Raw genomic sequence first — 18206 nt, 5'->3', positions numbered from 1 at the left:
TTAATCAATGGACATTTGATATCTTAAACACGGGGAGATCAACGAGCATATAATATGGAGCCCATAAATGCTGACATGTAATTTGAGATTAGGGCGGTAGTGCAGCAATGGCCTTTAGTGGAATAAGCCATTTGTTGACGGACTTGGGCTGTGTGTTCTGGGCGAACATGGGAAGCCCAAGCCCGTCAGGAGGCCCAACCCTAATTTCTCCTTATGGTCCATGTTGTAGCCTATAAATAGAATACTCTTTCTCTTAGCCGAAAAAAAACCCATAAACTATTCAATGGATTAGAAAAAGAGGCAAGGAAAGATAGATCCAAATTGGATATAGCTTTATGAGAAAGAAGGGGATTGGTAGATCGTTGCCCACACAACGTCCAATCTGTTCTAAAAGAATACAACAGAAGATCAATGGTTGATTTCGGATTTGATAAAGCTTTGATTCTCAGAGATTACATTTTAGCCGATTCTAAAAGGTATGATTTCTATCCAAAACCGTGAACCCCATTGATTCCGCTGTGCGTGGGTTCTCGTGGTTTGTAGAAATATTCATTCTGAAAATAATGGTTCCTACACTCCACCCATTCTCATGGCGAATCAATGACCTTCTAGAGTGGAAGAGACTATTACAATGATTCTACGCTAACAAAATCAAGCTTTCATCAAGGCTTCATCAAACCCCTCTAATGGAGGTTTAGCCTCGATTCATCAAACTATCATTTCCAAATGAAATTGAATAAGACATAACATAAAGATTCTAACTTTATTAATGTAAAGATTTTAATCAATAATTCAAAACTAAATTAAACAACTAAGAAATGAATAACAACTAATAACTGAATTTAGATCTAAGTACTTCAATAAGTGAAAACCAAAATTATGAAGACTAACTATTTTATTTAATCCAATGAATAATAACAATCATTCAATAATCTAAATTAAAACAAGGAATGAAAACTAATTAATAAACTAATTAAAATTCTCAAAACTAGATCTAGAACTAAAGTTTAATGGCTATTCTAATGACTACTTTCTATCCTAAGCTAATTAATAGTTAAGAGCTAAGTCTTGTATGTGGAAATGGAGGAGACCAGATCCACATTTTCGTGCATGGGCTGAGGGTCCATGTTTTGGGCCGGAAAATCGAGCCCAAAGCCCAATTTCTTCAGTCCACAGGGCCTTTTTCAGATAGCATTGACTTCAACATGCTTTTTTTCCACTTATGCTCCTCTGATAGGATCAAGGTTTGACCATTGGAAATCTCTTTCCGATCTGGTCATTTTGACATAAGGTACGCCCAATTCCGATCCCTAAGTCCAAAGATACGATCTTCAGAAGTTCTGCTGACTTTTGTGTGCTGTTTCTGCCCGTCCTGGCCTTTAATCCCAGAACTTCTTAGCAACCAACCTTTTTCTCCTTTATATCGCCAAAGTGACACATTTCTGCACATAATTGACTTTAATGCCTGAAATACATAAAAGCATGTAATTAACATTAACTCTTATTTATTACTCGCATAATTGGTCTAAAAGTATTATTGTTAAGGGGTTAAAACTACAATTTTGGGCTCTTATCAAACCACCCCCAAACAGCATTTTGCTTGTCCTCAAGCAAATATGAGAAATTAGCAAAAGTGACCAAAAATGGAGTTCTAACTAATCACGTTTCGCCGAGTGCGATTGCATTGACCATGTGCAACAAGGCCTTAAACCACTAGGAATTCCCTAGTGGACGAGTTATAGCCTCATGAGAGTTTTCCATTGAAGGTACTCATATACTTCATCTATACTACAACGACTTAAAAATAAAACTATTGTTTCCTTATCTATGTCTCAATTATCTATACATCTCATTAGCAATGAATACAGAATAATCAAGTCGAAACCTAAGTTAATATATACATAATAATCAATCATCTACTAATAAACATATATACAATGAGTAGTACTATGAGATGAACTAGCAGGTCCGTTTCTGAAAACTCGGAATTGCGTCCTTAAGTAGGTCCTCACATAAATGTTAAGACAAAAACAACTCTAATTTTTCCTTCTCAAGTTTCGCTACTCCAGTGTGCAGTGGGCACACTTTATCTTACAATCTCAAAGACACACAAGGAAGCCGGAGTCGATCAAACACATCTACCACTTACTATCACACTAACCTATTCCTAATTGAGCTAGAGGTCTTTATTAGGTGTTGCGGGGATTAGGAGATGGTTTAAGAAGGAAGGAAATGGATATTCAACGAGGACAAGTCTGAGATAATAGTCTTCATATTATGTAACTAGAGAAAACCTTATTCTTTACTTTTGCTTCTACACTTTGTTTCCATTCTTAGCCATATTTTTTTTTTCTTTTTCTTTGGATTTTGACTCCTTGATTCTATTTTTGGAGTTCTAACTCTTTATTTCCTTTTATTTTTTTTATTTTTTTATTTTTTTATTTTTTTATTTTTTTATTTTTTTATTTGGATGGAAACTTACTTTTTTCTTCTGAAGCAACTAACGAATTCTTGATTTCAAAGGTTATTCTCTTTTCTATTCTTCATCTCTATTCTCAAACTTATTCAAAGAATTGGGTAGGTTGATTTTTTATCTTGTTTTGTTTTGTAACAGGGTAAATGATTTGTGGTTTGTGAAAAGCTCAAGAAAGGCTCAGAGGGGCGACTAGCGGAAAATAATTCATAGGTTTGAATTTCTAGCTATATCGATCCAAAGAGGGCCTAAATTCTCTCTTAGGATATGGTATAGTAATCAAGCAAGTGGACGTGTGATTTCTCTATCCGGATTTTACTTCTCCCTTGTGTCATTTCTCAAATGTTCACTCATATAAGGCTTTATGGTATATTCTCACCGGATTTGTAGAATAAGTACTCTAGCCTAGATTTCAGAAACATACTGTCAACAATCATAGTCACTCATATAACATATTTATAGATAGATGAAAGGATTATTACTTACATATTAGCCTAAGTTTCTAAAAACTATTCTAATGCAAAAGCTACGTGAGATTTCTAGATTATTGAGAGCATAGAGAAAGAAAACAATACCAATATTCCTAAGTGTATAGCATACCTTTTTTTTTATATATATTTTTAAAATTTTTGATTTTTTTTAACTAGAAAACAAGTGCATATTATACATATCTATATCCTAACAGAAGCCTTAATTACACGTGTTTTAATCCCCCCCCCCCCCCAAACAAGAAGCATGTTTTGTCCTCAAAGTATTTAAATAACTAGGGTAGAGAAATACCATTGAAATGCGTGAAATTCTGGAGCATCTGCAAAATAAGGTGAAACATGCTAATGTAGAAAAGAAAAACTGATGCAACTCTATAAGGGTTCCACCCGTTATGGGGTTAATGAGAAATAAATTGCTTGGGACATAAGCAGACACTAACTGAATTAAAAACTAACCTTAACTCCCATTTAAACCAATTGGTGGGTCTCTTGACTTCAACCCTTTTCCAATCTGTGCACTGGGTACAGAATTCAGGTAGACAACTGAGCATGATGCGGCAAACCAAAACAGGCATAAGAAGATACTTATGTCGCATGCTTTGGGATCTCTTAAGACTAGCCACTAATACTCGGGGAATGTCATATCGGTGACATCCCTTAGCTAAAGCAAGGAAAACGTCACCAGCAGTACTATTTGCAGAGCTAAACTGCCAATCCCTTAAAATATTCATCAGGATGAATAACATAGTGGTGCCTACATTTAGGGACAGGCTACCAAGGGCTATGTTGTAACGCCCTTGGTCCATTATACGAAATACCCCTCCCCCATAATACTCATGGAAATATGTATAGTCATAAAGGTATGCATTATTGGTCTTATATCCCCACGTGTGAATAGGATCAGGTATTGGTATTCCCGAAACTAATGCTACTACATACTTATTGAATTCTAGTGGTGTGTCATCGACCACGATAGAGAATTCTTGTTCTCCATCTTGGTTACAATAGAACTTAACATTATTGTAAAAAAATTCAGTAAGCTTAGGTGAATACGAGTCGTCTTCACTTACCAGAAGATGCCTCCATCCGAACTGCATGATCCTTTCACGAAACCAATGTCCATAAGTCTCGCTCCCCAACAAGTGTTCGAAAGACTGCTCTGGTATTACTATAGGAGAAGTCATCACAAAACTACTCTTTAGAACAGCTGCAACGATCCTGGAACAACCCACAAAAAATTGGAATTTTTCTTGCCAACAGGGTTTTGGGCGTGGGGTGCGCTCCACCTTGTGCCTGGGATGGGCGCGGGTCACGCTCAGGATGAAAACTAGAATTTCACTGTTGTTGGCGCCGGTTGCACTCAGCTCAGGGCTTGGTAGGGCATGGGTCGTGCTCTGATGAAATTTTGTCAGATAATGCCTAGGGCCTTGAGTCACGCTCCACACTAGAGTCTTGGTAGCTCGAAATGGCCGATAGTGCTAAAATGGATAAGAAGATGGGAATCATGGGAGTGAAAGGTAAGAGAAGAAGGTGAGGTGTAGTGTAGGTTGTGAGTGTAGAATGAATGAAGTTTTTATAGGTTTTAAGTTGCTAAAAGGAATCGGGAAGTTACCAAACAGTTTTAAGGCAATTTGTCGGAAACAAAAAAAATTCCAAAACCGTAAATGGAAACAACCCATATTCTCTATTCCAAAACAAACCTAATATCTTTTAGGTTGAATTTTGGATAGAAACTGCCTAATTCATCGAGATTTCATCCTATCACAATATCTATTCATAGTCATGCCCATATCGGCAATATTCCCAACAATCATCACAAAATTATATAATAAATTTGTGGATCATATAAAAATCATGCTAGACTAACTAATACCACCCCCAAATAATTTGGAAAGGTGGGATTAATAATAAAACAATGCATAATTTGAAAAGAACCAAATTATATTAAAATTCAAATTCAAATACAATTAACTACCGAATTTAAATTTAACTACTGAATTTAAACAACTTAATATCCGAACTAAGAAAAACAATAAAAACAACTAAATAACATCAAAACCACATATTTTTAGAAAACCTAGCCACGTGATGAAGATAGACCCTGACATGGAGATTGGGCCTGGGATGAAGAAGGGCCCGAGCCAACCGTCCTTTGATAACGACGCTCATGCCTCTCAGACTCATCCGAAACAGAAACCTCCAGGGGTGGTATGCGTCATAGAATCTCTACTCGGAACAGGTGTTGTGCTTCCATTTCTGCCTTCATCTCTGTATAATGCGCAACCAGGCGCTGTAGGACTGTCTCCATGTTATAATGGAGATCCAACTGGCTCTTGTCGAGCATTTCAAAATTCGTCTAAAGGGTATTTTGTTTCATTCAAATTTTAATTTGCCTATCTCGTATATCTTCACAAATAGCATAAATGCAATACATGTCAGTATGCAACACTGACATGCGTTCTATATCAGACGTACACCTCTCCAAGGCATCGTCATCCAAACATGTCATGTCCTCTCTTTCCTCATCCTAATCAACCATCCTATCCTCCGGCAACATCCAAGTCTTTTGGATACACTCCGTATAAATAATTTTGTTTGAATGCAATTTCAACATAGTCCTCTCAGTTCTTGGACAACATTATCTTCGTAATTAAAGCAGGGAATGGTGCAATACTCTTCCCAACTCCTCTAATCATATTTATCAAGAACTCGAGGATACATAATTCATACCTCTTCTCTTGCAATATCCAGATAATGTGCAGACATGTCAAACCGATGTCGCTCACTTTCTCCTTTCCAATGACGTTCTTACCAATCCACTGAGCTACAGCCAGTTGGTTGGTTCGCAGAGATGACTGTCGAGCACAATGTAAATTCGTATTGTATTGACCTTCCATGAGAGTGTCGTTCACCAATGCAGGAACTCCAGTATATTGGGATTCCTGCACGGTGGCGTTGAGGTGGCATTCAGTGTAATGCCTAGAATCTCAGCCAACTTCTTTCTCGATAATTCTCTCCTAACCCCAGCCATCTTCATGAAAACTTTCCGACCATCCAACTCTCTCTTCTTATAGAATTGTTCGACCAAATTAGAGTGGTAGAAATTATTTGTCGAGTACCACAACCTATTCCAATTCCTCCTAATCATCTCGTCACGAAAAAACGGCGCGAAGCGGTCAGCCGTAAAAGCTTGGTCCAGCAGAATTCTTCGTCTTAGAGCCATTGAAAGTTTTAAACTGATTTGGGGGTTTGTATGTGGTGTAGGAAACGATGTGAAACAACCTTACTTAATAATAAAAAAAACCGATGGTGATAGGATAGTTGTGGCGTGGCAGTTTAAATATTTTGCAGTTTTTTAGTAATTTCTAGTGTTGGGGATGGTGGTGGGAGTGTTTTGGGTAAGGTTTTGAATTTGGGCATGGTTGTATTTAGGTTTTTTTTTTTTTTATTAGGTTATTGTTTTGAATTTCGTAATGGCAGTTTTGGAAGGTGTAATTGCGACTGTGATGTTGAAGATGGAGACGCACGTGCGTTGCAAGTGTGCGCAAGATTGGGCCCAAGCCCAATTTGATTTTTTGAATTTTTCGATTTTTCGCGCAACTTCAATCTAAATTTGCCGCTTCGTTACCATTCTGATTTTTGCGAATGAGCTATGAAAATAATCAGGAGAGAATTTCCAATCCAATGATCCGTAAAACACTCTATTTCGTATGTGGATGACATATAAGAAGATGGAAAATGCCTCGAAGTGCATGTGTGACGTAAGTTATGCGAACGAATGAACTCTAATTCCCTAGATAATGTCAACCCAAATCGAAATACAATTAAACGGCCTACCTAACACAAATGGAAAGTTGAACAATCCAGTACAGAAACGAACACCCCACCCCCAAACAAATTTTTGGCAACGAAGTTTAGAAAATTTGTTTTAAGAGCGGTCTTTTAAAGTCAGATTCCCGAGACTTCATAAATTACTATTTTATGATTTTAACAATTTTTTTATTTTTTATGAATAAGGTTTAATATAAGAAAACAATAAAGCAATAAATGAATAATTCACACCATAGAAGAACATGACTCAAAATCCGAGAAAACATGCAAGAGTGGAAAACGTGAATTATGTTTAACGTGGACTTAGGATTCAGTACTTACAGCCACACACTCTATAAGGAGAGCCCGATTACCTGAATGGTGCACTTACCAATATATGGAATTGTAAGGAAAGACACCAAACAACAAAATGAGTCGTTTATAGTCAGATACTCAAGACTTTAACAAAAAACTGGATATATATATATACCCTTCAGTTTTCGATATATCAACAACCTAAAGAGTTGGGGGTCTTTCTATAAATAAATAACATGGAATGCACTCCCAAATAGAATCAAGCCCCAAGATTTTTTACGATGCAACTTATTGAAATGAAAGCGAAGTCTGATGGATCTAGATAGTAACCGCGTATGCACCTTCTTTTTTTTGCCTTTGAACCAGAGGGTGTCCAAGTGAATGATCGTGAGAAAATGGATGTTTGTGGAGAATATGGTGGATATGGGTGAATTTTAGACGTAAGGAATGGAAGAAATGAGAATGTAGGTTTGGCACAAAGCTCATTCATGGTGTAGATGGGAATTGTCTCAATTCTAAAAATGAAGGTGTCAAGTGCCTTTCCCTTGGGAATTATTTTTGTATTAAGAGGATTTAAAAAATCATGAAGTACAGAAGAAACAAAAGGGTCAAGCGCAAACTCCAGGTTCTTTTGAAAGGGTGGAAGGTGGGTAATATTAGTGAGGGAAGATGAATGAGTGTTAGCTAGAGCTCTCAGGTCTAGATCATTAGAAGCCTTGAGATATGCCAGACATTCCTCAATAGGTGGGTCCAAAGAATCACTGTGATAGAGGGTGAAAAATTCATCTTCCGTCATAGCGTCACGAGATAAATGGATGTTGGTAGGGTGGGACTCGCAAGGTGGCAGGGAAGAGTTGCAAAAGAGTTGAAGGAAATCTTCCTTAATTTCCTCTATGTCCAAGGAGTATTTGTCGAAGTTGGAACTTCCAAAGGAAAGGAATTTGTGCATCTGGTCATTCGGAAACGTGGTTTTGAAATAATCATGAGCTAAGCTCTCGATCATGCTAACCTCTCCATCGATATTTGTATAAGGCAACTGTTTGATCGTCTTAAAAATGTTAACCGCAATGGAAAGATGGCCAAAAGACAAGGATATCGAACCATCGCGGCAATTTATAAGTGCGTTGGCAATTGCCAAGAAAGGGCGCCCTAAAATAATCAGAACAAAATCGTTGGCGACTTCTATATCGAGGATAACAAAATCCGCAGGATAATAGAAATCCTGAACCTTAACCAGCACATTTTCCACTACACCCTTAGGATACTTGATAGACCTATCAGCTAGTTACAACATCATTATTGGAAAGAATTATTGGATCGGTGAAATGATTCCAAGCCTCTGAAAATGATTCATGAGGATTCTGTCGAAAGAAATGAATCTTGGAAAGCATTTCATCGGTCTTCAGTGGTGGGTAAAAATGTTCCATAAACAGTTGAACAAGTTTAGCCCACGAGTCCACAGAATTTGGCTCTTGGGCAATTAACCAAGACGTCGCCTTGTTGGCTAAAGTGAAGAGAAATACCCTCAGTTTAATTTGTTCACCACCAACTGTAGGATGGTGGAATGTAGTAAGGACTTGGTCAATCCTACGCATGTGCTAATAAGGCTTTTCATGGTCTAACCTATGAAAAATGGGTAACAAATTAAATATATTTGGGGGGATTCGAAAATCCCCCACTGGGTCTGATAGAACGATGCAAGATTTAGGGCTATCGTTCAAGGCTTTGTAAAAGTCAAAGAGAGGAGACTCTCTTTCTTCAGCCATTACTTCAGGTAGTGTGTGTGGTATATTAGTTAAAGGTGTAGTGAGTGGTATACTAGAAAGGCGTGTTTGTTGACTTTGCCGGTTGATTACGTTAGGCATTTTTCTTTGGCCTGACCTTAATCTCATGCAAGGCTAAGCCAATCTTAACGAAACACAACAACACTCCAAACAATCCTGATATGCTAGTATGAACCTCTAACAGGAGATGCAAGGTGTGGAAGAAAAGAGTTCCTGAATGCCTCCTTGCTTCCTTATAAATAACGTCTTGTTTACGCGTGCTCAGTGTGTATAACAAGTTAAAACACTGAAAACTACGAAGAAACGGAAATTTGAAACAAACCTGTGGAAATCGGGCAGTTTCAGCAGAGGGCGCAGGTAGCGCTCAGAATAGGCCTAAGTAGGGCGAAGGTAGCGCTCGGATCGAGCTGGAGTTCCAGGCTTTTGGGCGCAGGGCACGCTCCAATTTAGCCTTGGTAGGGCACAGGTAGCGCTCAAGGAAAACCTTGAGGTCCAGGCACTCGTGTTTTGCCTTCACAAAGCGCGAGTCACGCTCAGCCAAATAGTGGAGTTCCAAGTGCTTGGGCGTGGGTCGCGGTCCAATTATGCCTACCCAGGGCGCGGGTCGTGCTCCGTGTAATTTTTCGAGGAAAATTTTCAGTACTGAAATGGACAACCACAGTGAGAATCAAACAAGGGTGGGTGGGTTATGGGACTTTAGAAAATTAAAAATTCTAAATAAAACAATGCTAAAGGCAACTAAGATGGCAGCGATGCCATTTGATAATAGTAAAAATGATAGTTTTTCTTATGAATAAAGAGATGAAACTTTAAACGCAAGTAAAACTAAAAATTGAACTTGTACTAGATTTATCAAAGATTTCTACTCTCGATACTATTGAAGTAGAGTTGGAATAGAAGATTCGTTCCACTCCTAGTTCTTAGCATTCAAGTTTCCTACGACTATCAATCCTACCAAAGTCAATAAGAGAATTACGAATTATACTACGAAATGCTACAGAATACTAAAGTTTGAAATTGAGAATAAGAATTAGGGGGGCATTGAATCCACCTTGAATCCAACTTAAGAAACTAGCATAGATTGTTGTAATCCAATTCTTACATTCTTACGATAAGAATTGGTCATTCTAATCCCTAATTATATATGACATCTCTACCAATTCATAACTAGCATGTGAGGACGTCCACCCATTCTCATGGCGAATCAACGACCTTTTAGAGTGGAAGAGACTCTTACAACGATTCTACGCTAACAAAATCAAGTTTTCATTAAGGCTTCATCAAACCCCTCTAATGGAGGTTTAGCCTTGATTCATTAAACTATCACTACTAAAAAATTGACATTTCCCGACGGATGGAAAATAGATATGCCTACGGATCCAGTCCATACTTCTATTGCTGATGGACATTATCCGTCGGCATAAAAGGCCAGGTCCGTCACAGCTCACTTTTTATCTATTCCAACCCGGCGACGGTTTTGTTGGGGATCTAATCCGCAACAAAACTCAACCCTAAAATCCCAAATTTCTTCTCGGTGGCTCTATTGTTATTTAGACAATAAAAATTTTCAGGAAACCGTCGGCTTACATTTAGGCGCCAAGGTGAAAATCTCCCCCCAATAGTTTTGTGAGCTTGAAGATTTAACGTCGTCATTGTTTTCTCTCTTTGTTTTTTCTAGAGAAGTGTTTTTTTCTGACCCGTTCGTTGTTCTAACGCAGCCAAACACAATCTTTGCTCGTTAATTTCTCAGGTAAATTTTCAATCTTTTTCACTTTAAGCATCGATATTTATAATCTTTTTGTGAAGAAATTTGGTGTTTAGAAGTTCAAGTTTAGATCTGTGGTTTCTTTTTTTAGTGATTGGCAATTTATTATCTCATTCGTAATGAGTGTTTGCTGCAACTGTCAACTCAAAAAGATTTCTTAAAGACTGATGATTGAGGTTAGTGCACTAAAGATTCACTTTATTTTGTAGATCGAGTTTTGTAGTGAGGAATTGAGGTTAGTGCACTAAATATTTCTTAAAGACTGATGATTATTCAGTGAAAAACATCTATAGTATTAATAAGCCATCCTAATTCTATTGGTGGTAATCCAAGTTCTGAAAATCCCAGGTCAAGTGCATGCATCTGGTTTCATGTTGAGCTTTATTAATTCCTTCCACTGTCTACACTTTGTTATACTAAGTACTAACAGTGAAATTATTCTTAAGCTTCTTAATTTATGTTCTTCTTTTTTCGATAGGAAACTTCTTAATATATGTTCAGAACCATCTTTTTAGCAAGTACATTATTGAATGACAGTGACACAAGCTCTTGCTAGTACCAACTCACAAGGAAAAAAACACACGCTCTTGCACACACTATGATACACAATCACTAAAAGCTACTTTAAATTTGATAAGAGCAGGAAATTTTCAGTGGTTTAGGAAAAATTCCAAAAGATAATGCCCATTTCCCCCAGAAAAAGTCATTATGAACTATGGGTCTACGATGAAACAAATTGAAAATAGTAGCAGAAAGCATAAGATTTTCAATAATGAAGTACGGTGACATTATACTCGACAACTGCATCTCCTTTGGTATTAAACCAAGTAGTCTTTGCAAGTGCATACCCACGAGCGAACCTGAAAGGCCCAGTCCCTCCAACAATTGACATCTCCCTTATTGGATGAAGTACAGAATTCTTCCCCAAACAATTGACTTAGTAATTCTTCCCTCCAACAATTGACATCTCCTTTATTGGATGAAGTACTACCATTATATTTTCCCTCCATGAAGGCATAATTTAAGACCATAAGCAAACCCGACTCTTTTTGAGCTGCCGATGCATATATACCTTGAGCTTTTCCTACGAGGTTCGACGTGAGCTTGAGTCCTTCTGTCAAGGGATCGTCTGTAATCATCATAGTGCCAAATCCAGGGACTTTCGGTCCAACTATTTGCTTGGCTGATGGTTTGCCGCCACTGATAGTATCATGAAAGTAGAAATGAAGGTGGCTGAATTTCTCCTTTATTTGTCCCAAGAGTTTGGTTTCAGAAATCCATTCAGAGTTTTCTCCATTTTTGATGATGAGTATGGTTGAGAGAACGAGCAAGTTGAAGAAGTTTGTGAGAGCAGAAGCCATTGCAATAGTTGTTGAGGTTAGAAAGGCAGAATATATGAAACTAACGGGTACTGAAAATAGTGTAGTCGGTAGTGGAAGGGGAGTTTATGGTTATATATTATGTTGTTTGATGTTGGCGTGGTAGCTAAACTTGGAGGACATTATACTTTTGAGACTTCTAAACCGACCAATGTAAGACCATTGGGATTAGAATAACGTAATTAAGTTGGCCAGTTGGATAATCATTGGTTCCATCTAACCATGCGCTTTTATCTCATATTTATGTTCTAGAGTGGGTATCCAACTATAGGGAATCTCCCTTTCTCTGTTCCAAAATACGAGAAGAGTGTGTGATTTTGGACATAATGGCATTTTTGATTTGGTGAATTGAATCTAACTAGGCATAACGATATTGGTATGGCCATTGATAATGAGTGAATACATATTTGAAGAGGATCACTCTCGAGGGCATATGACACATTTTCGTAGTCTTCAAAGTCGAGTGAGACATGGTCTTAAAAAAGGTTTGTCTCTCTCATCATTTCACCTACCCAGGAGCTTGATGTTCCCATAAACCATGTTAAAGCATCTTTACAGAATGCTAATGAACTTCCATTTCTCAAGTGGATACCTGTTGGTTGTCGTTGGGGTATAATTATGACTTTCTCGGAGCATGCTTGCTTTAGAAATAATGAATGCTTTTTCTTTACTCATGTTTCCACATGCATAATAGGTACTCCAATACATTGTAGTGGGGTTGGGCTGTTGGGGCCTTCTCGTTGCTAGGTCAGGCAATTATCTTTAGGGACTTTCATCCCTTTGTGGCTTTGTTGATGAGATTGCATGTATGTAGTAATGTAGAATTGTAGGGCTACAAGCAAATTACAGTGAAAAATGGCTTATTTCTTCACAATAGATCTAGTACAACCTAAACTACACAGATATGGATTTGAGCTTATAAATAAATGATTGTGCAAATTTGGTGTTTTCACTTTGAGCTTATAAATAGATGGTTTTTTTATACGATATAGTTTATAAAGTCGTTGTTTTGAGTATTGGTGTTAAGGTTATAGTTTTATTTATAGATAGTTTAGATCTGGTTCTATTAATTGCACTTTGTTAATGCTTTATTTATTTTATTATTTTGGTAAAATAATTGTATTAATTCATGGCTTAGATTTGAGAAATTTTGGGTTATTGTTATTTTGTTTTAGGTTTAGGGCATGTGTAGACAATCAACAATTTAACTGTTATATTTTGCATGAAAATTGTTGTTGGAAAATGATGCTATTCTAGTTCTCCATCTATTTAATTCTTAGCATGGATGCATTGCATTGTATGGTGAGGTGCTTAGTATTGCATTCTAGAATGCTAAATCATAGATTTATTTGATGCCTAATTATCTGATTTGGTTGATGCTTCTTACATACTAGATTTTCTTTGTTATATATAGTGGTATGGATGCTTTCGCTTCATCGATAGATAAAAGTTGGATTTCCTTGAAATATCCAGATAAGCGTTTTATAGCTGGTTTAGAGAAATTTGTGGAGTTCACGAAAATACACCATCGTAATAAAAAGGTCATACCCTGTCCATGTGGCAAATGCCTAAACCAAGGCCCGGCCAAGACCCATGATGACGTCAAAGTAGATTGTTTTAGGCATGGCTTTGACGAAACATATAATGTGTGGTTCGTGCATGGTGAAGTAGCACAAAATCAGTATGTTGAACAAGGATCAGGTTTTCGTGATAATGCATATAATGAAACGGATATGGCTAATGCCCTTAACACTGTGGTGGGGGAACTTGGTGGTGATAATTTGGATACGCTAATGGGAGAACATAATGAACAAAATGACTTATTTGAAAATGACTTATTTGAAGATGTTAAGTTTAGTTCTAATTTGCGTAAGGCGATGAGTGAATTGTATGCTGGAAATAAGGACTTCACCGTTCTTAGATTTGTAGTGAAATTATTTAATTTGAAGATCACACATGGGTGGACTGACCAAAGTTTTACTGCATTGCTTCAACTATTCCAGTTGGTGCTTCCAAGTGGGAATAACACACCAAAAATATGTATCATCGCGGATAAGATAATCAAAGATTTAGGATTGAAGTATGATAAAATTGATGCGTCTTGAGAAATGATTGTATGTTATACTGGGGAGACTACAAATCTAAGGTTTCTTGTCATATTTGTGGGGTCTCGAGGTTTAAAACTTTAAGCATTGAGGAAAGAAAGAAAGGGGTCAGGTCTGGTGCGGATTATATAGAGTGGATTGGGTAGCAAAGGCTATGCGTTGGCATTCAATTGGAAAGTCCCCTCCAGGTACTTTGGGGCATCCAGTTGACACTCGGGGTGTGGAAGTTAATTGATACACAATACCCGATTTTGTCGCCGAGCCTCGAAATGTCCGTTTGGGGCTAGCAACCCGATGGCTTCAATCCTTTTGGGTCATTAAGCTCATTGCATAGTTCGTGGCCTGTGATGTGTGTGACTTACAACCTTCCACCTTGGTTGTGCATGAAACCCCAATTCACCATGCTCACAGCACTCATCGAAGGTCCAAAACAGCCAGGTAAAGATATTCATGTGTTTTTGCAACCATTGGTCAAGGAGTTGAATGACTTGTGGGATGAAGGAGTAATGGTAAAAGATGCATCAAAAGGAGACGTATTTAAAATGCGGGTTGTTTTGATGTGGACAATACATGACCTTCCAGCTTATGGAAATATCTCCGGTTGTAAGACTAAAGAAAAGCATGGTTGTCCAGCTTGTGGTCCAAAGACTGCTTCTTTTTGGCTTCGCAATGGAGGTAAGCATGTGTACATGAGAAGCAGACGTTGGTTGCCTTTGTTAGATGAAGCCAGAAATGATACAAGAGAAATCACCTATGATAAAACTCAAGAGCTAGAGGAGCCACCAGCAAGGCTAACTGGGATCGAGGTTGATACTATGACAATGAACTTAAAAACAAAAGTTGGGAAAGGCAAACAGAAACACAATGTTACTGAGTGCGATGATAACCGAGAAAATGAAGGTGAATCGTGTTTTACCAATAGGTCGGGATTCTTTGGGTTGGATTATTGGAAGTACATTCCAGTCCCTCATAACTTTGATGTCATGCATATTGAGAAGAATTTTTGTGAAATCTTGATTGCAATGATGCTTAATTCGAAAGAGAAGACCAAGGATAATGACAAGGCACACAAAGACTTGAAGCTTTTGAAAATTAAAAGAAGGTATTGGTTATCCCAGGTGAATGGTAAAACTGTTATGAAGCCGGGAATTTTTTGGCTTAACAAAGTGGAGAAGAAATGCTTTCTTGATACATTGCGCAATCTGAGTGTGCCCGTTGGTTTTAGTAGTAATTGGTCTAATATTGTCAAGGCTGATTCAGTAGATTTAAAGGGATTGAAGTCACATGACTATCACATCTTGATGCAGCACTTGCTCCCGGTAGCAATTCAACATGCCTATAGAGATGGCAGTAGAAAGGAAGCTCGATCTATCATCAAAAGCATTTGTACTTTTTTTGGTGCTTTATATGCTAGAACAATAGATGTCGAAACACTCAATGTACTCGAAAGAAATATGATTAAGACATTGTGCTTTTCGAGAGACATTGCCCCCTCCATCACTTTTGTTATCATGATGCATTTGCCCATTCACCTTGCTCAGGAGGCTCGTGAATGTGGTCCTGTTTGGGCGAGATGGATATATACATTCGAAAGGTATTAGTTTTGTAATTATTGTCTTGCAAATTCTATTTCCTATTAATGTTATTCCTATAATGTGTTCCTTGTCGTTTAAAGGATGATGAAGACTTATAAGGGATCCGTCTCAAACAAAGCACGTCCCGAGGGCTGTATTGCGGAGCGTTACTTGAAAGAAGAGACCCTTATTCATTGTGCAGGCTATAAAGGAGGGGGTGGTATTCTAGAGAAACTTGATAGGATGGCTGAAAATGAAGCTCCACTTGTACCTGATTTGTTTGAAAAGATTCATGATCATACTATCAAGGAGGTTGGGCCAATTGGTGTGGGTCATGGCTATGGGTTAGAAGGTGTTGAGTATGAACAGGCACGTAATTGGGTATTAAAAAGCCATGCTAAATATGATTATTGGCAGGGAGTAAGTATACCTTGACATAATTGTTTGGAATTGCATACTAGTTTAATCAAATGAAATTTCTTTCTAACATGTTAAATAATATGTAGGAAGTACACCAAATTTCTTGAGGACCAGAGAAGAACCGGGAGGAAGAGGGCAGGCCATTTAAGGATACCTTTGTGTGATAATTTCACATCATGGTTGAAAACACAGGTTGAGTACATAGAGTCAAATGATGTCTAGTTCAAAGATGTTGTGAGAGGACCTACAGGTTTGGCAACAACATACACAAAGTATTGTGTAAATGGTTTTCTCTTTGTCACCAAGGATCATGAACGAGCATGAAGGAACCAAAATAGCGGTGTTAGCACAAGATGCATGACTACTTTTCAGTGTAGTGCTAAGGACAAATATCCAGTTGAAGACTATGTCGAATACTATAGTGTTCTTCGGGAAATTGTCCAGCTCTGATGCTCGAGGGGTACAAGCCTGTTTTGTTCAAGTGTGATTGGGTAAAATGCTCCCAAACTGGTGTGAAAATAGATGTAGAAGCAAACCTTAAATTGGTGAACTTGTCTAACCTAATGAGTTCAGACCGCATGGCTGATGAACCGTTTATTTTCGCGGAGCATGCTGCACAGGTTTTTTATTCGAGGGATCCAATGGATCCTGATTGGCATGTAGTCATAGAGGTTCCAAAAAAGTTGTATTCTGATCATGATGAAGTGTGTCTGCTATCAGATGATAGAATGATAAATATTAATATTGATATAGGAGGGCCTTCCAATGTGGAAACCATGGAGGATGATCTAGTACCTAATGACCCAGAAGATGTGTTTGTGGTTGTTGAGAATAGGAGAAATAAAAAGAGACAAAGATCTAATAGACCCTAGACCATGACTTGGTCGTTGTCTTATTTTTTTTTTTTTTTTTAAATTTGATTTTTTGGACTGTTTTGTTTCCATGCTATGTATTTTGTTGGTTGCAATGACTTGTGAATTTCTTTGTTGGTTCTTGCATTATATAAAATTAAACTATTTGGTTATGTCCTTATGTCATTGGCTATGCCCTTATGTCATTGGCTATGCCCTTATGTCATTGGTTATGTCCTTATGTCATTAAACTATTATAATTGATTGTGAAGTGTCATCATGGGAGCAGAAAATCAGCACAAGTATAGGATTAATAACTTCTTTTTCCATATGTTATGTTATTAGAATCTTATAATTTGATTGTATGCTTTCTTTGAAATTCCACATTTTATTTAGTGAACATGGACACTCACTACTCACCTGGTGGTTCAAACTCACTAGATGATGATCAGCTCAATGAAGACATGGGTAATTAATTTAAATTTAACATCTAAGATTTCTTTTAATAATTATGATATGGTACAAGCTTAATTGTGGCATGTTGTCTGTTTGTGCAGGTGATGATGCCACAAACATTCCGGGTTCATCCGGAACTGCATCTTCTAAAAAAAGAGGCCCTTCAATTGGCATCGAAGAAATTGAGGGTCAACCACGTCCGAAACTTGTAATGCAGACTAACCGAAAAGGCCAACCAGTCACACCCATAGATGTTGTTAGTGAATTTGGCACAAGATTGGGATACATTGCTCGACGAGACTTTCCAGTATGCTATGAGGATTGGCGACATATTGGTAAGGATCTCAAAGACAAAGTTGTTAAGACTTTGGGACGCCAATTTGTGTTTGAATATGAGAAGACGATAGATACTGACTACACAAGGCAGAAACTGAATGAAGCATGGAGGAACTACAAGCACACGTTGTATGAAACTTTTGTCGAAGATGAAGATCCTTGGTGAAAGAAGTTGCGCCACGTAACATTCCCTTGGAGGATTGGCACAAATTTGTTGATTATTGCAATACAGATAAGTTTAAGGTATGTGTCAATGTTTTAATAGGTAGTGCTTCATGTTAGTTTGATTTGACATTGCTTTAAATATGTAGGCCATGAGTGCAAGGAACAAACTGAATCATGAAAGCAACAGATCATGCCTTCATCTCTTGGCGAGAACTTCCGGTTGCTATAGCTCTAACAAGCTAGCTTTGGAGAAAGGTATTCCTGAATCGGAGATTACAAGGGCAG

The 18206-nt window shown here is 37.8% G+C and overlaps 3 protein-coding genes across 3 annotated transcripts; 2 read left to right on the top strand and 1 right to left on the bottom strand.

Moving 5' to 3' along the window:
• Window positions 1-10319: 10319 nt before the first annotated feature.
• On the top strand, window positions 10320-17922 carry LOC147487643 (uncharacterized). The gene is made up of 3 exons (XM_086574091.1): window positions 10320-10620; window positions 17361-17432; window positions 17522-17922. Exons 2-3 carry the CDS (start codon window positions 17366-17368, stop codon window positions 17920-17922), a joined length of 468 nt encoding a protein of 155 aa, XP_086430217.1. The 5' UTR covers window positions 10320-10620; window positions 17361-17365.
• On the bottom strand, window positions 11402-12275 carry LOC147487645 (dirigent protein 22-like). Its single transcript, XM_086572616.1, has 2 exons — window positions 11601-12275; window positions 11402-11554 (listed from the first exon to the last, which is right to left on the bottom strand). Exons 1-2 carry the CDS (start codon window positions 11994-11996, stop codon window positions 11402-11404), a joined length of 549 nt encoding a protein of 182 aa, XP_086428742.1. The 5' UTR covers window positions 11997-12275.
• Window positions 14467-16985, top strand: LOC147487644 (uncharacterized). Its single transcript, XM_086574092.1, has 3 exons — window positions 14467-15713; window positions 15795-16066; window positions 16558-16985. Exons 1-3 carry the CDS (start codon window positions 14467-14469, stop codon window positions 16983-16985), a joined length of 1947 nt encoding a protein of 648 aa, XP_086430218.1.
• Window positions 17923-18206: the final 284 nt, after the last annotated feature.

This window comes from Coptis chinensis, chromosome 7, assembly GCF_015680905.1.
Source record: "Coptis chinensis isolate HL-2020 chromosome 7, ASM1568090v1, whole genome shotgun sequence".
In the NCBI taxonomy this organism is placed as follows: domain Eukaryota; kingdom Viridiplantae; phylum Streptophyta; class Magnoliopsida; order Ranunculales; family Ranunculaceae; genus Coptis; species Coptis chinensis.
This window is presented reverse-complemented; position numbering and strand designations above follow the sequence as displayed.

What these genes read in the sequence shown, in the direction of transcription:
- LOC147487644 (XM_086574092.1), top strand. Translation starts at nt 14,467, where the DNA reads ATGTGTGTGACTTACAACCTTCCACCTTGGTTGTGCATGAAACCCCAA. An exon ending in TGGATATATACATTCGAAAG is followed by an intron (nt 15,714 to 15,794) that starts GTATTAGTTTTG and finishes TGTCGTTTAAAG; the next exon opens with GATGATGAAGACTTATAAGG. An exon ending in TGTTGAGTATGAACAGGCAC is followed by an intron (nt 16,067 to 16,557) that starts GTAATTGGGTAT and finishes GAAATTGTCCAG; the next exon opens with CTCTGATGCTCGAGGGGTAC.
- LOC147487643 (XM_086574091.1), top strand. Translation starts at nt 17,366, where the DNA reads ATGGACACTCACTACTCACCTGGTGGTTCAAACTCACTAGATGATGAT. An exon ending in TCAGCTCAATGAAGACATGG is followed by an intron (nt 17,433 to 17,521) that starts GTAATTAATTTA and finishes CTGTTTGTGCAG; the next exon opens with GTGATGATGCCACAAACATT.
- LOC147487645 (XM_086572616.1), bottom strand. Translation starts at nt 11,996, where the DNA reads ATGGCTTCTGCTCTCACAAACTTCTTCAACTTGCTCGTTCTCTCAACC. An exon ending in CTTCATCCAATAAAGGAGAT is followed by an intron (nt 11,555 to 11,600) that starts GTCAATTGTTGG and finishes TGTTTGGGGAAG; the next exon opens with AATTCTGTACTTCATCCAAT.